Source organism: Calidris pugnax, unplaced genomic scaffold (assembly GCF_001431845.1).
Source record: "Calidris pugnax isolate Ruff unplaced genomic scaffold, ASM143184v1 scaffold25, whole genome shotgun sequence".
NCBI lineage: Eukaryota > Metazoa > Chordata > Aves > Charadriiformes > Scolopacidae > Calidris > Calidris pugnax.
The window spans coordinates 7,056,485-7,074,682 of NW_015090805.1; the positions used below are offsets into that span (position 1 = coordinate 7,056,485).

The 18,198-nt window shown below is 45.2% G+C and overlaps 1 protein-coding gene across 2 annotated transcripts in view; it reads left to right on the top strand.

Moving 5' to 3' along the window:
* Positions 1-18,198, top strand: part of RUNX1 (runt-related transcription factor 1) — a 174,474-nt gene that overhangs the window by 99,892 nt on the left and 56,384 nt on the right. For both annotated transcript variants that reach the window (XM_014938029.1, XM_014938030.1), the window contains exon 4: positions 4,772-4,928. In XM_014938029.1, coding sequence (XP_014793515.1) covers positions 4,772-4,928 — 157 coding nt within the window. The remainder of the gene's footprint in view (positions 1-4,771; positions 4,929-18,198) is intronic.

Below are 18,198 nucleotides of genomic sequence, written 5' to 3' on the forward strand. Positions count from 1 at the left end.
CGGATACGGGAGTTCCGCAGCTAAAGGAATCCCGGGGTCCCCCAGAAGCCGTCCAGGGCGGCGGCAGGTCCCGCTGCGGGCACAGCGCCCTGGGGGCTGCCACCGGCGGGGGACACCGGGCTGCCACCGGCGGGGGACACCCTCCCGCCACCGCCGACCCGCCCGCAGCGAGCGCCCGGTGGCATTTGGCCGGGCCCGCTCCGGGGGTACCGGGCTTCCCCCCGCTAGGCTGCCAGGGGCTCTGCGGGAAATAAAAACTCATACCTTTCCTTTTTTTTTTTTTTTTTAGCTGTTTTTTATACTACTTAATGTCAGGGCCTACCCTGCGCTCTCCTCCCTTCACCCGGCCTTGTTTTCCCGTTACCCGGGTCCAAGTAAAATTCATTCCCCCTCTGCCCTTGGTCACGCTCTTTTTTGCCTTGGGTCCAGCGCTAACTTCTGGAATGAGCTTTTTTTATTATTTTTTTTCTCGGTACCGGTGTAAATAGGCTGCCGAGCGGGGAAAGGAAAAGGTAATTATTCTCGTTATCCTTTTCTCCCGGGCGGGAGGCGCAGAGACACGCATCTCCCCAGGAGCCCCGGGGTTAAGATTTAGGATGGGGATTTGTAAAGTTCGTGCTTTCTTTTGCGGTCACTGTTCAACACCGATCGCCTCAGTACAACTTTTTTTTTATTGAAAGGCGATCAAACCCGAGTCTTTCCGATAGCTTTTTGGGGGGAGGAGAAATGAGGGAGAAGGGAATCGGTTCAGCTCTCGGAGCTTTGGGAATTCCCGCCGAGGAGGCAGCTTTAGGGAAAAGTTTTATTATGTCTGAGGAGTCTCCTTGTTTTACGCATAGATGAGGCTGGGGAAAGGGAGGAACTAAAGCGCCAGGGTCCCTTCCTAAATCCTCACATTTGGATTAATTATCGTACTGTCACCCACGCGCTAGGCAACCGCTGCTAATTACTCGGGAACCTCTCCTCCTGGAAGGCAGAGTTACGGCGTGGAACAGGCGTGAAAAACCCGCTCCGCCCCGCCGGGAAGGGAGATAAGCGAAGTCCCCAAAGGTGGCCGGGGGTTCTCCCGTGGGGTTTCCTTGCGGGCGGCGGCCACCGCGGCGGCTCCCCGCCGTGCCACGTGTGACCGTGACCGGGATGTGATCCCAAACCCGGGGAAAGGGGACACACAGACATACAAAAGAGGCGGCCCTTCCCGCTTCTGTCCGGCCCCCCAAGCCTCCGGCGGAACGCGGTTCCGCAACACGGCCCCCCCCCATCCCCACCCGGTACCGAGATACCGGGAGCCGCGGGGTCCGGCACCCACCGGAGCCCCGCTCCCCCTCGCCTTCCCGGGCTGGGGGTGCTCCTGGAGGTAGGCGCTGGTTATGTGGAAAATGGAAAAGAAACGCCGGGGGCTGGTTTCGAGAGGTGGCTTTCCTGGGTTCCTACCTGCCCCCCCCCGTCGCAGCTACTGCAAACCCTCTGTTTTAACCAGCAAGCCCGCTCCCAACTTCTGCAAACAGAGTGAAGGGGCAGGTTCTCCAAACAGACCAAAACGAGAGGTTGTAGCACCGGGACAGTTTAACCTAGAAAAAAAAACATCCAGGGAAAAAAAAAACAAACAACCCCAAGAGCTTCTCCCCCCACCCCAACACCACCCCCCTCCAACCCCAAACCAAACAAACCAGAAAAAAAGAAAACCAGAGGAGGGTTTTCCTCCTGAGCTCCTGAAATGTTGTGCTGGGAGGCACCTGCTCGCCGGGACGCTCGGTGCTGCCCGAGCCGTGAACTGCTGAGAAATTGAGCCCTGAAATACCCCCTGCGTATAAAACAACGCCCTTGGTTTGGTATTAAACATTCAGCATTCGGAAAGGCATTTTTTTAAAGTCGTAATTTTAAAGATCAATTAGGACAGGAACTAAAAAATTCAGATCATTCCTACGCTGCCGATATCTTATTTGCATCTGACCAAAAAAAAGCGCTGAGTTTTATCAAGTATTTGCTAACAACAATTACATCAATAAAAAGAGAGAGTTTTCTCTTCACGTTTCCTTAGAAAAAAATCACTCGCTTGATCTTTAGGATCAGGATATTATTTCAAACTAAAAATGATCATTTCCATGCATTATTTTTTTTCCAAAAAAAAAGAATAATTCTGAGAAAGTTAGAAAATAATACATAATAACTCTAATAAGGTGCCATATAGTGTCATTGTCCAAATGCTGTTAAGAAATAACCTAAATATTAATTTAAAAGGCCAATTTTGTTTGATCAATGCAGCAGAAGTAGGTAATTTAGATACCTGGCAGCGCTGCAACTTTGATACTCTCCTCGATTCTCTGGAAATACATATTTTTAAGAGCTAAAGAGTACAACAAAGTACTAGATAACTCCAGTCAGCAAGTCCCAACTTATCTGTTTAGTCTTTTTTCTAGTGTAAATGTTTGTATTTCTGTTTCTATTGTCTGTGACTTTTAACTCTAGTTTCTTTGCTGTGCTGGGTAATTTTTATACTTGTTTCTCCTATTTTCTTCACGTATCTTATCGCTGAGGTTGCGAAGTCATTTGAAAGCGGTGAGTTAAACTAGTTGTCCTGTAAGAGACAACTGACCCTGGACTCAGAAAGGTTTCTCATCCCTTAAAACGCTAGCATTTATTTCCTTAAATGAACGTGCAAACATTTGCATCACGGGGAGGTGAGGGTAATGCCCCGATTTTCCCCTTTCCCTTTCTTGTGTCTTTAATATATGTGCATGCATTAGGGTTGGAGGGTAACTTTTTAAGAGCTGGGTGAGCCCGTCTGGGTTGGCAGTTGCTGACCCTGTGAGCCAGCGTGCCTCATGACACAATGCCGTGCGAGGCGAAAACTCACGAGCTTCGACATTTCGAGTGGGGACTATTTTATGCCAAGATCAAGGAAATGTGAAGAGTGCAGCCCAGGCCACAGAAACGCATTCCGGCACACAGAGGAGAACAAAAAAAAATCCAACAGCCTGGGCCGCAGAGGAATGGGAAAGAGGAAGTTGAAATAGATGCATAAAGAGGGAATTTTGACGCAGTGATTTTAACTTTGCATGTGGAAGTGAAAATAAGGGTTATTGGTGACAAGTGGGAGAGCACTGAAGTGAGAAACGCAGCCTCCTATAGAACGAGAGGCCGTGAAATACCTGGGACAGGAATCCTCTCTCATATTATGGAAGGTAGCAACGGCTGGGGAATAAGCATCAGAGAGAGACCAAGCGAAGGAGCCGCTGATCCTGTTTGGAAAGAACAAGTGTGGTTAGAAACTAACAGAAATAAGGCCGGGCCACGACGAGTTTCGGCCAATTATAACTGCATGGACATAAGCTAGAAAATGCTAAGAGGAAGGAAAAATATCGAGCTGCAACTCAGGGGACACGATGCAGGACTACTTCCTCTTAGAATGTGTAAAAGAGGAAATAAAAACTAGCTAGATTTTTTTTTTTTCTTTCTCTTTTTTCTTTCTTTTTTTTTTTTTTTTGTTAGTTTTCCCTGAACCCCTCCATTAAGGCTAATAGGTGGCTGCCGGGTTTCCCACAGGGTAGACGAGTTTCGGCCAATTATAACTGCATGGACATAAGCTAGAAAATGCTAAGAGGAAGGAAAAATATCGAGCTGCAACTCAGGGGACACGATGCAGGACTACTTCCTCTTAGAATGTGTAAAAGAGGAAATAAAAACTAGCTAGATTTTTTTTTTTTCTTTCTCTTTTTTCTTTTTTTTTTTTTTTTTTTTGGTAGTAGTCCTGAGGTCACTGTTGTAGGCAATAGGATTTTAAAAAAGTATGATAGAAGACCTAATTCAAGCTCTTTTGCCAGAGTAAATCAAGAGACACAGCAGACATCGTTCAATTACAGCAGGGTAAAATTGTTTTGAGAATTCAGTCCTGCTCGAGAAGACAAGAAAAAATTATTTTTTCATCATTTGAGCAGTGTGATCATTATAGATACAAGTCATAAAATTTAAGGCTAGGAATCTATATATCTCGTTGCACTTTGCATCAGAAATGCAGTGAATCTTGTGTTCCTAAATATTTGTTTGATAGATGGTGGCACCATGGAGCTACAGCACAAACATTTTGGACAAGGTGAAAGGCTCTGTCTGAGCGATTGCAGGTTTCATTAGTTCAGATTGCAATTTCCATCCATCAGGTTGCGGGTGAGGTCTTAAGTCAATGATTTGCTTTCACGCTTCTAAAGGGAAAAAAGAAATTGTTCATTAAGTTGCGATTAAACATTGAATTGAGGCCTGCTTTTCCATGCACTTATTCTCAATTTATGCTGGGACAGCTCTGCTTAGAGCAGTGGGAGGAAAAGATAGGGAACTGGTGCAGCTGTGGGGACCCTGACTCTCTGCATCCGTGAGATGATTGGCATGGTTTTGTTTTCTCTTGAATTTTACATTTCCATCATTGTGCTGACATTGCTGTAGCTTAAAAGTAATGCTACTGGTATAAATCAGACCAGAATCGGTTCCTGCTGCTTGAATTTATTTATTGGCAATTGCAGAAGTATATTTTGGAATGCTTATTTTGTGTATTTTTCATGTTGGAGAACACATTATGCCGTGTACTTCAGACGTGCATCAGTGTAAGAACTTTTCCATAGCTCTACATGGAAGCGATTCCTGTTTTCCTCAAACGGCTTCTTAGTCTACATAGATTTTTACTGTTGCTTTTTCCTAGTTTGTCATGTTACTTGTTGATGTTGTGCACCCGAAAATAAGCGTCACATAAGGGAGCTGAGGATTCTGCTCTTTCGTTTCATAGGTGGTGGCCTTGGGAGATGTGCCCGATGGAACACTGGTGACGGTGATGGCTGGAAACGATGAAAACTACTCTGCAGAACTCAGAAACGCCACAGCTGCCATGAAAAACCAAGTAGCAAGGTTCAACGACCTCCGATTTGTGGGAAGAAGTGGAAGAGGTATGTGTTTGCTATCAGCTACTGTGGTCACGTTCCTCCGTTATGTCAAGTTCTGGTTACGTGGAGGGGATTTGAAGGCACTGTCTATCGAGTTCTCTGCAGCAGGGAATGCTGCAGGATCTGGCATAGGCCACTCCAAAAGGCACAGAATTAGCTAGATGGTTTTCTTGCTTTATCCTAGCCTGTCCTCTGTGTGACTTCAGTTTTTAAACAGTGACATCTCCTTTGAAAAAGAAAAATCACATAGACAGCAAGTCACATTTTGACTCCAGAAGCCACGCTGTCAAATTTAAAACAGTAGAGTATTACCTATGTTTAAGTTTAAATACTGTATTTGCAATTTAAAATGACAATTTTCAGCTTGTGTAAAGACGACTCATGACTGTCTCGAGTCTCCCAGGTACACTGCAAAAGCTGGTCCCTGTAACAGAGCAAGACAACCTAAAATTACAAGTAATTCCTGCATAGATCTAAAAATTTTCTGGTTGTGTCATGGCCCGGTAAAGGCATAGGGCACTTTTTTTGACCTTTCTTTCTCTGGCATTGATACAGAACAGTATGCAGTAGCCCTGTTACCTAAGGTGCTCCTGCAAGGTGCGTAGGATAGGACAGAACAGACGAGCTTAATGCCTGACGTGCTGTATCTCCTAGATAACCAGTCATTACTAGTACATAGTAAATAAAAAGGCGTTACGAGTGTAAGTCACAAATTGGAGTCGAAGCTGACTTAGGCTAGAACTATAGAAAAAAGTTGTTAGGAAGCTGCAATTAGTATCTGACCCGCGCGGCGCATGTGAGTGGGCAGGTGCACAAAACTCCATCCAAATGCCCGTAAAATCAACAGAAGGACCCTTCGCAACTTCACTCTTTGGCTCCGGTCCATAATTTTAGACCCCATAAATTCCAAGCAATCCTGTTTACCTTTCTATTACGAGATTATTTTAAGCGCCCCTCTTGCATTACTGCCCTTGTTGCTGGGAGTGGAGTCCCTTTTGTGTGGGTCGGGGCCGGGGCGGGGGGGCATTCAGCCAAACCCACAGAAGAGAAGCTGGTGAGCTCTTGCTCAGAAAAAGCTTGGGGAAAAGATCAGCCTCTCGCTTTTAAGGTCAAGAATGAAAATCTGTCACATCTTCCGTGTGACTTTGTGTGATATTTATTTGCGTGTTTTTGTTCTGTTTGGTTCGTATCTTTAAGTAAAATCAGATGTAACTTTATGGTGTTCTAAACACAGCAGTGTTATTTAGGGACAATTCAGTGCTGTAACACTCACAAATCAAAATTACAGCGTCTGCTGCACTTACGTCGGCTTCTGTATACTACCTTTTTGAGCAATTTGTGCGCTGGTGCCTCTCTGAACCAGATTAAATACTCGGGGCTCGCTGAGCCCTTCTCACTGTTCTCCCCTCCCTCTCTCCCCGTGTGAGCACCTGAGCCATCTCCTGATGCGTGGTGGCACGCGTGGTTCTGAGGAGCACGGATGGAATTATGAGCATGCTTCAGGAGAGTTACAAAGGTGACCCACTTCTGCTCGCTCGCTCTCAAACTGTTTCGTTCCAAATGGGAGATGGGTCAGGCTTCAGACCGAGGAAGTTACCCTGATTATACACAACAGCCTTCCCTCGCCTTTGAAGTTAAATGCATCTGTAGATATTCTTCCAGTGTAAATACAGTCAGCAATTTTGGAAGAGCATGGCCCTGTTGAAACATGGGTGCAAGCAGGAAATAAATTTTAAGAATGAAACACCGATTCGTTCCCTCTGTATCTTGCAGCATTTTTAGCTGAGAATACAGAGGGAGACGTCTTTCCGAGCGTGTTGTTTGGGCTGTCTTCAAAATGCACTTGGTGGAAAACACCCGCAGCTGAGAACGTAGCTTCGTAATGCTAGCAAAGAATAATCATAGGGTAATGCAGAGAAAATTATATCCATTTACTGAAAACATGAGAGATGCTGTAATGTCTAAAAGTATCAGTCATTAAACATGTTCATTTGTTATATTAAAGGTACCACCTTTTCAGTAAATGGAATTTGCATTATGATTCAGAGATGACTGTTTAGAAGATTCAAATGAATAGCTGGCAAAGTGGCGGAGAAGCTAATAAAAACAAACCTGTAGTTCAGTTCCTGGCCATGGTAATGAAGCTAGAAATCATAACAGTGAACTGTGTGAGTTTCAAGGTCAAAATCCAGCAGCTGAGAGAGAACAGTCCCTATTCATGCACAGGAGCTCGGCGGGGAGCGTCGTTGAGCCCCTTACCCCGCCAGAAGCGGTTGCTGGTAGCCAGTCACTCACACAGGGACACAAACCTTGTGTGTCGTGTGATATTCAGGTGCTCGGGCTCCTGTAAGCCATGGAGTGGTTTGGGAAGGGAGCGCTGCGTGCTTATTAGTCAGTCTTGGAGGTTAAATCTCATCACCTCCATTGGCTGCCCATCTTTGGAGCGAGTGACTAATGTATGCTTTTGTTTACTCCTCGAACAGGGGATTGTTTTCCAAAGGTGGGGATTGTTTGCATTTGGTATGGGATTTCTGAGGTGCTGTTCTGTTGAATTTGTATAAAGCCTAAAGCGTACGGCAGCTGCTTCAAAGGGCATTGCTTCCTTTGATACTTTGCTAGAGGAAAATTAACCGAAACTTTGTTTGCTGTGAAATATTTGAGTTTGAATAAGTTCAGTTGCCACCAGTGATAATGCGATGCCAGGAGTATTATGTGAACAATGATTGAAAGTTCACGGTTTGGTTAGTTATGAGGCTCTTTGTATACCTCAGGTGATTTAAAATCCCTGTAGGAGGGTAAGGAACAGCTTCTACCCGTGACAGTTCCCTTTGCATCGGTCATTGCCCAGGTGTAACCAGCCCCATGAAAAGCCTTGCTGAACCGATGGCAAGGCACCGCTCTCTCCCTTCTAAGGGAGCAGGAAATTGTCATTCTTGACATTCCTAATAAGTAGTTTAAATTTTCTTCCGTGGGCTTTCTATGAAATCTAGCAAGGCAGTCTGACGGCTGTTTCAATTGTAAGACTGTTTCCACACTATGTCCACGTTTTCATCTCAGTAAATACGTGGCTCTGTGCTGACTGTGAGAGAGTTACAGTGATTCCCCCCAATTTGGGGGCCTGATCACACCTGTCAATCCCAGTGGAGGCGCCAACCAAATATTGGCCTTAAAGAACTGAATTGCATTTCAGCATTCATTTCGTATCTAACATCAAGCGGTTGTACCGTGCTGCTCTGCCTGTGCCTGTTGTCCAGAATTGCAAAAAAAACCAAAAAAAAAACCAAACCAAAACAAACCTAAACACTTGGTTTTCTTGACACCTAGAATTGGAGCTGAGAATATCGCAGGTTCGCCTGAAACATTGAGATGTTGTATAAAAGCAATTTGGCTCACTTTCCCGAACAAAACAGATTTACATTGGAATTGGCTGGGCTCCAGAGTTACTATTCCTCACCCTAGTTTGAGAATGCTACTGGGAAAACCTGCCCGTCTGGCTTGTAAGGCCGAGTAAGTAATTTCTGAAAGAAAAATGTAGTTTAAAACTTCAGCCAACCTCAGACCCTCTTGCCTGATTACCTGGTTAAAAAAAAATTAATCTTTATTTTTCTCCCTCCGTTCACAAACACTTCAAACTTCAAAATGCTACTACTGCAAAGCACCCTGTTTTATTAATGTATAATGGACCAGTTTAGGTTACCATGATGAAATAAATCTGATGCAAAAAGCCTGACACCATAGAATTTCATTGGATAAAATTAAAAATAAATAGTTATTTTGGAGAGGGAAAGCTTCGTGGCTCGGTGAGCATTACATATTTTCCTCATGGAATCATTAATCCCAGTAACTATCTTCTTTGTAGAACGTAACATTAAAAAAACCCCCAACAAATAAACATGTTTTCCAGATGAAAATAATTATTAATAGGTTATCATAATAGTAGCTAATGGGTAAGTGTCTTGGCTTGCTGCAGAAGATCTCAATCTAAAGCTGAGAGCTGGAGCTTTGTTATAGCTTTCCAGCAAGGCCTTTTTAAAAACTGCATCTTGGAAAGGACTGAGTATGAAGCCTACGTATGTATTTCCTACCAGCTATCAGGATTAAAGTAATGAATAAATTTTGCAATAGTTTTCAATTTCTGCAGAGCCAAAGAAGTACTCCCTTTTCGCAGGTGTAGCTGGTAGGAGAACACGAGAGAGAGAGATTACCAAGCATAATCAGAAATTTCTGCCATCAGGACTGTTCCTTCTGGATATAATTTTGGGGCAGAAAAATCAGTTGAAGCTGGAAACTCAAAAATACTTAAAACCCAGAAATTACTGGCCTGAATTCTGAGTCCAATTATTTTTATTGGTCTTCTGAAGTCAGAATTTTGCTCCTTCTGTGCAGCTTCAGCTTGTGGTTGCGTTATTTGAGCACTTTGTTGAAATTTGTTTTATTTTTTTAACTTAAACGCATTCAGAATTATAAAAGTATGTGCAAAACAGAGGAGGATGCTATTCAACAGGGTCGTAAAATCAGTATTAAGCAGCCGGCCGGGTGCTGGTCCAAGCCATTGGAATGCTTCAGGGGACACAGTATCAGATACTGGAGTAACAATGAGCCGCCCTTGCCAGACGGGACGAAAATAGAAGAAATCCAACAGCAATCAAAACCCAAAAAAAAAAAAAAAAAAAAAGAGTCAATTGATAGAGTTCAAAAAACAATTGCTTATTTATGCTTCGGATGGATAAGTGTCTGGTGCTAGCGGGGTGCCACGGCCAGCGGGAGGGTGGTTTGGCCGTGGAGAAGCAGGCAGCTCCTTTGAGCCATCCTGCAGCCCTGCCACCACGCCGGGCATGGACACGGCTGGCACGGCCCGTGGGGTGGGAGAGCTGGGCATCTGCAAAGCTGCTCGGCCGTGGGTTGCCACTGTTGGTCCTGCCAGGAAGGGTGCTGGCCCTGGGTGCACATTCAAGGGTCGACGCTTGTCACAGGACTGTTCTGCCCCCCCACCCCCAAATCTGGTCTGAATGGTGGATTTTCCTCTTAAAAGACAGAAGCCAGCAGTGGTGGTTTTATTTTTAAGTGACTTAGGGTGGCTTAGTTGTGTCGTTAGTTTAAATTAAGATTTATGTGGAAATGGAGTAGCAGTGGAATAATTCAGCGTGCAGACTCCCCGCGCTGGTACAGAGGAGCCGATGCCTATTTCAAGCCAATTTCAAACCTGCTCTGGTGGGAGGTGTCCCTGCCCATGGCAGGGGGGTTGGAACTCGATGATCTTTAAGGTCCCTTCCAACTCTAACCATTCTATGATTCTAAATGGCCTGGGTCGGCCTTAGATGGACCAGCAAACCCAGCCCTTCCAAGGCGATGGCTGCCTCAGTGCTGGCCTTTGGCAGGGCCGCGGTGGCAGGAGGAGGGGAAGGGAAGAAGGGGAGAAGACTTTCTCATTGCACCAGTGCCATGGGAGGGTTTTCGGCACACACTCGCTACGTGCAGCCGGGTCTGCATGAATCGCTGATTGTGTAAGAGAGTGTCCGAGTGATGCAGCTCCGCGCGGGGGTTTGACACGGGAAAACATCATGTGGTCCGTGCGGCTGAGCATGACTGCGGCTGGCTTTGCCAGCTCCCAAACACTCTCTGCTGGGTTACTTAAAATTTCGTCTGGGCGAAAAAACTCTTGATCAGAAAGCGTCAACAGGAGAAAAATAATGGCAGAGCGATTTGGAGAACTTCCTGTCTCCGGGAGCATTACTGCTGTAAACAGTGGCCATGCCAAGTGCTGAACCACTGCCCTCAGTCCAATAACAATAAATCTATTTTTTGGTTCTGCAGAGCTCTGCTTGTACATTTTTGAAACTCAGGCTAACGATGAGGATGAGGCAGACTCTATCCTCTGAGCATTTTCTTCTTTTCTTTTTTTTTTTTGCTGTGATAAAAGGAGTTGGGCTTACCAGGATACTGCTTAGGGAAAACAAAGTACCTCTCTAGATGAAAAGGTTACATAGTTTCAGGAGATCTGTTTGCCCTTCAGCTTTTTTTTTCTTTGTTTTTATTTTGCTTTTTATTTTAGTGTGCCCTCCTTGAGAGGTTGTTTGAGTTCTGGTAAAAAAATATATATGTGTGTACCTATATATGTCTGTACCTGCATTGCAACTAAAATTACAGCTGCTATTCTGCCATCAAAATAATTCATTCTGAGAGACGAATTAGGACCCTGGCTTCAGGGCTGGCTAGCAAAGTTCACCTGACTATCCTCTGGCATGCAGTTCTTGTCAGCTCACTCAGGATTAGCAGAAGTGAGGATGCTGCAAGTCAGTGGCTTACAATTGCTGTCAGGAGAGTCTTTTCCAACATAGTCATGTGCATAAACCCTCAGCAGTCTGAATCAGGCTCTGTTCCCTTCTAAAAACCCTTCAGCAGCAGTAAAAAAACAGTTGGCTTTTATTTCTGTTACCTTAAGCTTGTGTAACTCTCCACCTCTTTTGGTCCCATCCTAATTCTCCCGTTTTTCCCATCATTTTATGTCAACACAGTTTTCTCAGCCTCTCCAAATTGACCTTATTGCCTTCATCTCTGTCCTGCATCAATCTCCATCTCTTGTCCTCCTTCCTCTATTGATGTTCTTCCTACCCATCCCCTTTGAGAGCTGATGTCTCTCAGCACAGATTTTGGGATTCCTGTGCAAGCCTTTATCACAGGAGCAGCTTTTGGCCTCAAAGCACGATGCTGGGAACTATCCTTAATTCCTTCTGCCTTTTCCTGCCATTCCCTCTGAGGATGGGGTCTACCTGCCATGCTGTGCAGGAGTGGGCAGTGCATAGGGAAGAGGGAGGAGGCTCAGGAGGCTGGGGTGAGAGGTGAGGAGGAGGGAAGCAGCTGCTTTGAAGGCTTGATGCCATAAGAGCTCTTCAGCAGGGCGGTGCTTGGAGGAGCACAGCGGTTCCCTGAAGTTTGGGGAGGAACTGAAGGAAACGCTTTGGCAAGGCCACAAAGTTTCCACAGGCTAGACTTGATGCACCACAACTCTAACAAAGCTGTGTCCATATCTGAGGCCACAGAGGTTGCTCTACTTTTGAAGGTTGTCTCTAGTGGAACTTGGCAGGTTCCAAGTTTGTAATGGCAGTGTTATCTCCCCCATCACCGACTCCATGGATATCCATCGAGTGACCCCAGACCTCTTTCGAGCTCTGCAATCAATGCGCATTGCATTAGTGTAATGACAGCATGGAGGAGTCCTTCCTCTAAGAAAATAAACTCCGAGTAAACAGTCTCAGTGCACACTCCCACGCTCAGCTAGCTACTGAAGAAGTGACTTGTCAGGTTGTCTTCTGGCGTTCACCTGCTTCAGGCCACTGCAGGTGGAAGTCCCTCACTTGCTAAAATGACCCTGATGATCATAAAAGTTTCATATCCAGAGCAGTGCATTGCTCCTCCAGTGAACTCACACCTTCCTTGTTCCCTGTACCTGGTGCCTCTTCCTGCAGCCATGCTGAGAGGTCATGGCCTTCATCGCTCCGTAGGGCAAGGAGCATGTGTGTTCCTAGCTCCCGCTCCATGCCGGAGTGCTATGGTATGCTGGACAGCACTGGAAAAAGGGAGAGGGACTGAGACAAAATCCAGGTCTCATAGGGCTTTGTCTAGTTTTACAGGACAATGCACCATGAAATGAAGATGCCTCAGAACAGGACATGCCAAAAACCACAAGACCCATTACACTGAGGTTTTCCCAGTCTTTCAATTAGGCCAAGGATGAGAACAGGGCTTCAAGGGGTGAAGAAATCATGGGTTCAAACACAAAAGCAGTCCTTGGGGAAGAGACTGGAATGAGGCACTTCCCTCGCCCCAAACGCTGCAGCCACTGACCCTGGGAGCCAGGTGTGTGCCACTCCTCTGCCCAAAAGACCTCTTTGCCCAGAGGATCTCCAGCCAGGGAACCTGCCACCCCACCTTAGCCATCTGGCCAGGGTGCACTTCAGCGAGGTGCAAAGCGTACATCTGAGGCACATCCTACAGAGCAGGGAGCTTCCCTGGGGAAATGCAGGAGAAGAGGCCACCACAGGAGACTGAGTCAGCCAGAGAACCCCTTAGGTCCCAAACCAAACCACCCCAGGAGAGGGGGAAAGAGGGGCTCAGAGTTTGGGGACAGACTGCCCATGTCGAGCTGCTTCTTCCCACAGGCTGAGCTGGTGGCCTTGAGGGCACAGTTCTGTTCAGCAGGGGAAGCCCCCTCAGATGTCCTCTGCATCTGCTGCTAGGCACCACCTGGATAGGGGGGTGGGAGGGGTGGGGGGTGTAATTTTGGACTTAAGCTTTTAAATCGAACCTGAATCCCACTTCAGGCAGCTAAATCCTCTTGTGAATCTGGGCCTTAACCTTTTCATGTCTTTCTCATCACCTATAAAGTGCGGGTGATAATTTCTACCTCAAAAAAGCTTATTAATGGTTTGAAATTATAGCTGGGTTAAGGACTATTATTAGGCTTAAGGAACCTCAGGCATTTTCCGTATCAAGGTGGTAGCTTTGCATTTAAGTCATTTCATTTTGAACTGTCCTTTCTGTCTGGTGTTCCTGTTGCTGTTTTTCCCTTTCCCTGAACTATTCAGCAGTGACACAGCAGTCTGCTGAATGATCGTTTCTTCGTTCCACCCTAGAGCTGGATGCACTTCGAGGAGGCTAAGTCATTTCCGACCACTTATTCACAAACAGCCCAAGCTCCGGTAGAGAGAAGCACTTCATTTAAAACTAAAATGATATTTCAGTGAGAAAAAAAAGTCAAAATTCCCTGATATGTAGTAGGTCACAGCTCAAAAGCAGAGGTTCAGATTTTAGGGTAGCACACTCGTAGAAGCATCAGAGATTTCCATTAGAGTTATCTTTGGGGAAAAGTAATTCCACCCTCTCAAAATCTGTGTTCAAACATTAGTGATATGTACATTTGTATAAATGGCATGTATACACTTCAAGTCTTAAAAATATTTTAACCATAAGCATTGCATTTTAAGACTCAAGCTGTAATCTCCTTGTGCTGCCGCTCTGCTGCAGAGACCAGGCACCCCATAGCATCTCATTCTTCCTGTTCTGTAATTATTGTCTCCACCCAAGTTCATAAGAATTTTATAGTGGTTACTGCAGCAACTCCACTTATAGTTAGAGGCTGTTTGGCTTTTCCATTAAAAGGTCTCCCCCTCAACCCAGTCTTTTAATGCTTAAATCCATTTTGCAAACTTGATCTGCAGGCTTTCAGTCTAAGAAGGCAGCCCACTCCAAAAATTCAGTTAAAACAGGTCACTTGGGCTGTCTTTCAGAACAGGATGCAAGCCCACTTTTTTTTTTTCATATTGTCAAACATTATTGTTACTCTGGTGCACGTACCCACAGAAACACATTCACCTCCATCGCAAACCCTAAAAGCTGGTATTTACGTAGGACCTAAACCTAAGGGTGCTAAAGTACAAATGATGTACCTGCCAGCCAAGTTCCTACCACAGTTTGAAATAGCTTCTCTTCTGAAATTAGACAACATTACAATATAGGGGGATTCCCGGTGGTTTTGTGTGTTTGTGGATTGTTAATGTTGGCATACAAAAGTGACTAATGTCTAAGTTAACTACTGGGCGTCACCCTAAGCTGACTACTGTAGGACACCCTGTCTTCAGAGACCTCCTTCTTGCCACCCCAGTGCCAAATCTCTTGACCCTATGCCTCTTCTCAGTTAGTTCATTTAGGTCCCGAAGCTCAGAGACACCCTCCTATCCATCTTCTGCTGCAGCTCCCTTCCTGATAAATGGCAAAATTTATGGCCATGACCATTTAGTACACACAAGAGATATCTCCTGCTACCCAACTGCCGTAAGTTTTTTAGTGAGCAGAAGTAGTCACCCTTTTGTGGCATCTCTGTCGAAGCACGTTCACAAGATTGATGTGATGGAAAAATAACATGAAGGTAGTAGAAGCAGTAAGCTGAGGGAAGGAACCTCAAAAAATCCAACCGAGACCAATGCCTTGTGCCGAACATCTTAGACATGAACATTTCAAATGAGTGCATTTCAAATCCAAGTTTTTTAAGCAGAGAAGGTCCACCAGGTGCCTCGCAGGCAAGCAGCGGGGCAGCGGCTGCACTTTTACACACATGGTCAGGCTGTCAGGGAAGGGATTAGCACAGAGGCCCCTGCACGGCTGGAGGAGGCGGTGGACGGTATCATCATGACAGCACATGGGACTGGGAAGTGAAACCGCTCCTCGGCGCAGAAGTGAAACTGGCTGCACGCAAACTCTTGTCAAATGAAAATGTAAACAACTGGCTGAAAAAAAAAAAAAGGAGAGAGAAAAATCGTAGCTGTTTTAGTGAGCTGAGTCCCACCCTTGCAACGTTCGAGAATGTGAGTGATCCTTATTTCTGCAACAGAGACTCACTCTTTTGAGGGCTGCAGGTCAAGTACTAAAGGTGTTATTTGCTATCCTAATGGACAAAAAGAAGCATTCAGGCAAAAATGTGATTTTTGAGTTGATGGTGACACGTTTCTGGGATGATGAGTGACGGCTTTTTTTGTTTTGTTTTTTTTTGTTTATTCCAGCAGGACGATACTGTTCTTTTTCCTGAGGAAAGAGATTTGACCGTTGGTACCACTGTAGCAGAGGAAAGGGGGGAAAAAAGCAACTTTAGGACCTGCTGCCTGTGTGGCCATTCTCCAGTGCAAAGGGAAATGCATAGTGTAGGGGACAGGTCTTTTAGCACGCCTGGTACACCTGGTGACAAGGGGAATGTAGAAAACATTGCTGTGCATCACCAATGTGTGTCTGCTGGAATAGCTGCTGGGGGCCTGAGTCAGCCTTACCTTAACAGCTGTAAGTTACACCCAGTATAGGACCAGCTTCTGTATCTGTTTGTTTAAATATTTCATGTCCATGGTATACAGGCTTGGGGTTATGTTTTTGTCTTATGAAATAAGAAGATTGTGAGGGACAACTTCCAGGAGACTGTCAGGGACTGTCCTTATCACCCACAGTAGGGTTTTAAGGTAATGCCTGCCTAGGCTGACAGCATCTCTGTTAATGCTACTTGATTTCAGTTATGTAATTTTGGTTGCTTAATACAGTTCCTGTGTTGCCTTAGGTTAAATGCATGTACGCTTCACCAAAATAACGCCTTGAAACGATTCCACCCCAGCCACAACCTTCTAGCCTTCTAGCTCCGGGATTCCCCAGAGCTGCGGCAGGAGAGGCAGGCGGCTCGGCTGCTCCCCACCACAGCATTTGACTTGTTAGATGGAGAAAAAAAAAGCTTGGAGAAGGGGCAGGGAGGAAAAGGGAGTGAATTGCACATGGTGGTTAAGCACTCGGTAGCGCTGCAGGGAGCTGGGCAGGACAGGAAAGGGGAGAAGCCAGGGCCAGCCACGCTCCCGCAGCACCAAGTTGCTTTTCCACAACTTACCACAAAGCAAATTCAGGAGTTCATAGCTGGGACCAAGCTTGCAGCAGGGCCACTTTTTGGCCATTTGCATGACAACTTGGCCCCATATAAATCCAGAACAAAACACCTATTGATTTAATGTGATGGAGATTTCATTCTGGGTAAGTAGATGCTATGTAAATACAGATATAAGAACTTCCTGGAGTGAGACACTCGACAGAAATGTTCAGAAGTATACCTTTATGCTGACCCAGGCTGGTTTGACAGGAGGCAAGTGGGTGTATTTCCCAAATCTCCAACTTGACACACACTTTGACCCTCAAAACATCCATATAAATATGTAAACAAATCCATTGCCCAAGCAACGGATTTGCGTGGGCAGTTCTTGCATTTCTTTGGACGATCACCCCGATTTGCTGACATCTCCCCGTGTTTGCATTTATCTGTTTGGACCATTGATCTGTGGCAATCAGAATTTGTAAACTGTTTACAGCATGGTAGTTGATGAGGTGAATAACAGTTTTTTCTCATATTTAAATTCGGCGGTATCTGTGGTGTTGATGGTAAACAAATTATGTTATTTTTTTGAGGCCGCTTACTTCAGCTGTGGCTTTTTTTCTGATGAAATAGCTACTGGACCAAACAGGCAAAGTTATATTCTGACTGTGTTAAACTGTCACTGGGGGCAGGAGAAAAGAGTCACCATCTGAGAACAGAATTGGGACTGGTGCAGATATTTTTTTGCAGCTGGGCATGCCACTTGAACACCTATAAAAATACTTCATGCGTATGATGAGCAGCAGTTAACTAATGAAGGATCAAATTATGTTGGCCCTTCTCATCCTATTGATTACATTTGGAGTATTCAGCAACTTAAGTGATAAGAATGGTAAGATTTGGCCTCAGTGTACAATAGTTGACATTTGAGAATAAATATGCGAGCCTGTGTATATTACATACTGCCCAGAGATACAGTCAGATATGCTATTAAAATGCAGTAGGTATCTTCACTTTGGCAGATACCCAGGAAGATGTTGTGAGAAATTGTAAAGATGTATAAAATTGATCATTTAGCATGGTTTAATAAAAGTAAGTACATAAGCACTAAAAAGTAGAAGCTGGATATAAAAAAAAAAAAGTATCATAATCTTTCTTACTAGAACCTGGAAGTCTCTCAGTAATATAATAGAAATGTCTGTAATATAATTTGTATTGCATTTGTGTATTACATTTCATATTTTTCCATCTATACCTTTTGTCCTTGTCAGCACAAGCATTCTTGGCTCCTTTCCCTTTTTTCTTCTTTTTATCTAATAATTTACTGTAACAATTTTTTAAAAGAACCCCACAACTCTAACGACACAGCTGCGATCATCAGAATAAATCCCAAAAGCAAAAGATAGTAATGGTAACCACATCATCTCTTGGCCTCCTTTTCCTGTCCCCCTCCCCCCCCCACCTCCACCCCTCACCCCCTAGGCAAACTTCTGAAGCTTTAACTCCATTTTTTTCTGTCCTCATTTGGATGAACCTTCATCAATGGAATCAGCGGCTCTTTTTGCCTGAGAAAGAGGTGGATTAAAATGGAGTGATAGGTTCAAGATGTGGCCTCTCTTCCCTAAAGCGTGTCTGTTCTCATTCCCCTTTGCGTCTGCCCATGCAGCCACTTGGACTTTAAGTGTGCCTTCCCACCCCCCAGACCCATCTGGTCATGACACTGCTCAGGGATGACTAAAACAGTACACAGGAGCTTCATGTGACCATGTTGTCACTTGGGATTCATTTTTTCCCCCTTGGTTCCTCTCAAAACATTCCCAGGGGCTGTAGCTTACAAGCCTATTGCTCCCTCTAGAGCTCTTCAGTGCCGTTCTGGGGGACTTA